Source organism: Fonticula alba, assembly GCF_000388065.1.
Source record: "Fonticula alba strain ATCC 38817 unplaced genomic scaffold supercont2.9, whole genome shotgun sequence".
NCBI classification, from domain to species: Eukaryota; order Rotosphaerida; family Fonticulaceae; genus Fonticula; species Fonticula alba.
Window position 1 is genome coordinate 612,272 of NW_009242979.1, and position 2,839 is coordinate 615,110.

The 2,839-nt window shown below is 65.9% G+C and overlaps 2 protein-coding genes across 3 annotated transcripts in view; both read left to right on the plus strand.

Annotated features, from left to right (window-relative positions):
* H696_05201 overlaps positions 1 to 527 on the plus strand; it is a 665-nt gene extending 138 nt beyond the window's left edge. Inside the window, exons 2-3 of one of the 2 annotated variants that reach the window (XM_009499059.1) lie at positions 66 to 194; positions 312 to 527. In XM_009499059.1, the coding sequence (XP_009497334.1) occupies positions 66 to 194; positions 312 to 449 (267 nt within the window). In that variant the 3' untranslated portion in view covers positions 450 to 527. Of the gene's footprint in view, positions 1 to 10; positions 195 to 311 lie in introns of those variants that run through there. The other variant, XM_009499060.1, reaches the window with a different exon arrangement.
* A 353-nt stretch (positions 528 to 880) lies between these two features.
* H696_05202 (hypothetical protein) lies at positions 881 to 2,839 on the plus strand. Its single transcript, XM_009499061.1, has one exon. It carries the CDS (start codon positions 1,706 to 1,708, stop codon positions 2,171 to 2,173), a length of 468 nt encoding a protein of 155 aa, XP_009497336.1. The 5' UTR covers positions 881 to 1,705; the 3' UTR covers positions 2,174 to 2,839.

Here is a 2,839-nt window from a genome sequence, read left to right on the forward strand (position 1 = left end):
CCCCCCCCATCTCTCACTCTCTCTCTCTCCCGCTCTCGGCTTTGTGGCCCCTCGTTCCCTCGCAGCAACCGCCGACGGTGCACGTCAAGAATGCCGACATGTCGGACGAATTCCGTGCGGCCGCCTGTGAGGTGGCCATCGAGGCGATAACCTCCTTCAAGCTTGAGCGCGAAATCGCTGCCCACATCAAGAAGGTGCGTTTTTTTTCCTGGCCTCCTCCCTTTTTTCCCCGCTCAGTTGTCCCTCTTGGCGATTGCTGCTTTGCCTGTTCTGACCTGTCGCCTGGGCCCATCTCCCGCATGCGTGGGCAGACCTTCGACCAGCGTTACGGCAAGACCTGGCACTGCATCGTCGGCAAGAGCTTCGGTTCCTATGTGTCGCACGACTCGAGGCACTTCATCTTCATGCAGATCGACCGGCAGAACATCCTTCTCTTCAAGTCCGGTTGATTGGCTGACAGGCTGACTGGTTGACTTCTCCCCTGCTTCACAATTCCTTTGATGGCCCTCTCTCTCTCTCTCTCTCTCTCTCTCTCTCTCCCCCTGTCTCTGTCCCTCCTCGATGTTTTCCCCGTGTCCTCTTGTTCCTGGTCACAATTTAAAAATACAAGCACTCAGTTGTTCTCCCGGTCCTTATTTTCCCCGTCTCCTCTTCTACGCCTCCTCTTCCGAGCCAGAGAGAGAGCCCCCCTTGGTCTGTTTGCTCGTTTCGGTCTCGCCATGTGTCGGTGCCCTCCGTGCATTTGGTGTTCCCCGCGGTGCACACACACATGGCGCGGGGGTGACAAATCTAATTTACAGTATATTGTGGCGGTCATCTCTCCACCCGAGAGGAGCGCCCCCCAGGGGAGGGCCACGCACAGGATTGTGTGTATGTAAGTGTGTGTGTGTGTGTGTGTGTGAGGATAATGTGAGACGGTGGTGTCACCGGCAGCGCCGCCTCCGGGACGCGACGCGACGCGACCAAAGGCGAGGATAGTCCCGACAGCGCCGGGTAAGGGGCACAAGCAGAAGCCGAAAACCACAGCATGGGCACCGCTCCTAGCCTGGCCTGGCCCGGTGACAAGAGCTCGGGGATCCCAATATGGACAAGAGAAAGCAAGAATATGAAGATGAGGGGGAGGAAGGGGGGGGGGGAGGGGGGGAAGGCGAGGCAGAGACAAGTGCCGGGCTCCGACAGGACGAAGACGCGTGTGCGCGCGCCCGCGCCGCTCGGAAAAGGATGGCAAGGCGGGAGGGAGGGGGGCCAAGCGCGATGGTGAACATGATTCTGTGTGACTGTCACACGCGTGCGCGCCGAGCCCCATCGGAGCCGGCCCGACAGCATCTCGCCACCACCCTGCGAGAGGGCACTACTCCGGGAAGAGGCTCCACCGGGTGCGCGCGGCCGAGATGGCCATCTCATACAGGAGGAAGTTAATTGCCCCCCGTGGAACGCTGGAGGCCAGCCGAGCGAAGCAGCCCCGGTAGAAGCCCCCGAGGCCGGCCGTACGCCACAGGTAGCGGACTTGGTGCAGGGCCCCGGTGTTGGGCCGGTGCCGGGGGCCGAGGCTGGCACCGACGGCCCCGGCGCCATTGCCACCCGAGGCCACCTCCATCGGGCTGCTGTTTGTGGACACGACGCCGGTTTGCACCCGAGCGCGGATGGTATCCACCGGGGCCAGGACCGCGGCCATGACCCCGCCGGCGATGCCGCCGGACAGGAGATGGTTCGCGAAGTGGTCCTGGTGGATGGGGAGCGACACGCGGGAGAACTCGCTGACTGCCCACCAGATGGCCGACGCCGGCATGTTGTAGGCACAGGACATGAGGGTGCCGCGCCAGAAGCCGAGAATCCCATCCGCCGCATAGATGGATCGGACAACCGACACGCCGGTGGGCAGCGGCCGGGTGGCCGGGTGGGCGACGGTGCCGGACCCGGCGCCCGGGGTCAGGGCGCTGGGATTGGCGCCCAGCCCGGTGGCCTGGGTGCAAGCTGGCGAGAGCAGATCCCCCGCCTGCAGGCGCTGGGAAATGATGTCATTGGGATTGGACAACAGGACGCTGGCCATGTCGGCCAGGGCGCCGGAGAAGGCGTGTGCCGCGGCGTCGCCGAGCCGCGCCCCGGCCCACCCCCGGCGGCCGGGTCGTCGGTCGCCGGGCGCGACGTCAATTCGGTCTTGGTCCAGGTGTAGACATACACATAGACCACCCCGCCCGGGACATTGCCAATGGCATTCCAGGTGAAGCCCCGAAAGAGGGCGGTCCCCGCACCGCGGGCATACTGCAGCGCGGTCGGGACGTCGGCCAGGGCAGCTCGCGCCGAGGTGGCCAGGGCGGTCGAAGGCCCGACCAGGGCCGTCGGGCTGCCAGCCAGGGCAGCCAGGCGCCGGGCACCGCCAGCGGTGGCCACGGCCCGCAGTTCGGCCCACGTGCCGCCCACACGTCGGGCCATCGGGCCGGCCTCGGAGGCGCAGGAGATTTGCTGTCGCGTGCGCACCAAGTCCAGGGGATAGAGCATGGCGATTTCGACCGCGCTCAGCACCGCCGAGGCAAAGAGAAACTTGCCCGGGTGTACGCCCTCCCCCAGCGAGCCGGATAGGATGCTCGTCGGGGTGCTGCCACTGCCTGGTGCCGGGGTGGGGTTTGGATGTGGGCTCGGAGCCGGGGACTGGAATCTGGCGGCCTGCAGGGGGTCGATGGCCGAGCCGAGCCCGGCCACCAGGGGGAAGCTCCACCCGGAGGGCGGGGGATCAGTGGCGCCGGGAGGGCGACATGGCAGGGAAGTGGGCTGCTGGGCGAAGGCCGGCGGCGGGCTCGATTCAGAGGCCGGAGGGTGGAGCATTCGCTGGTCGGGCACG

Bases quoted from the DNA above. Each gene is read 5' to 3' on its own strand.
- H696_05202 (XM_009499061.1), top strand. From the start codon at position 1,706: ATGGTTCGCGAAGTGGTCCTGGTGGATGGGGAGCGACACGCGGGAGAA.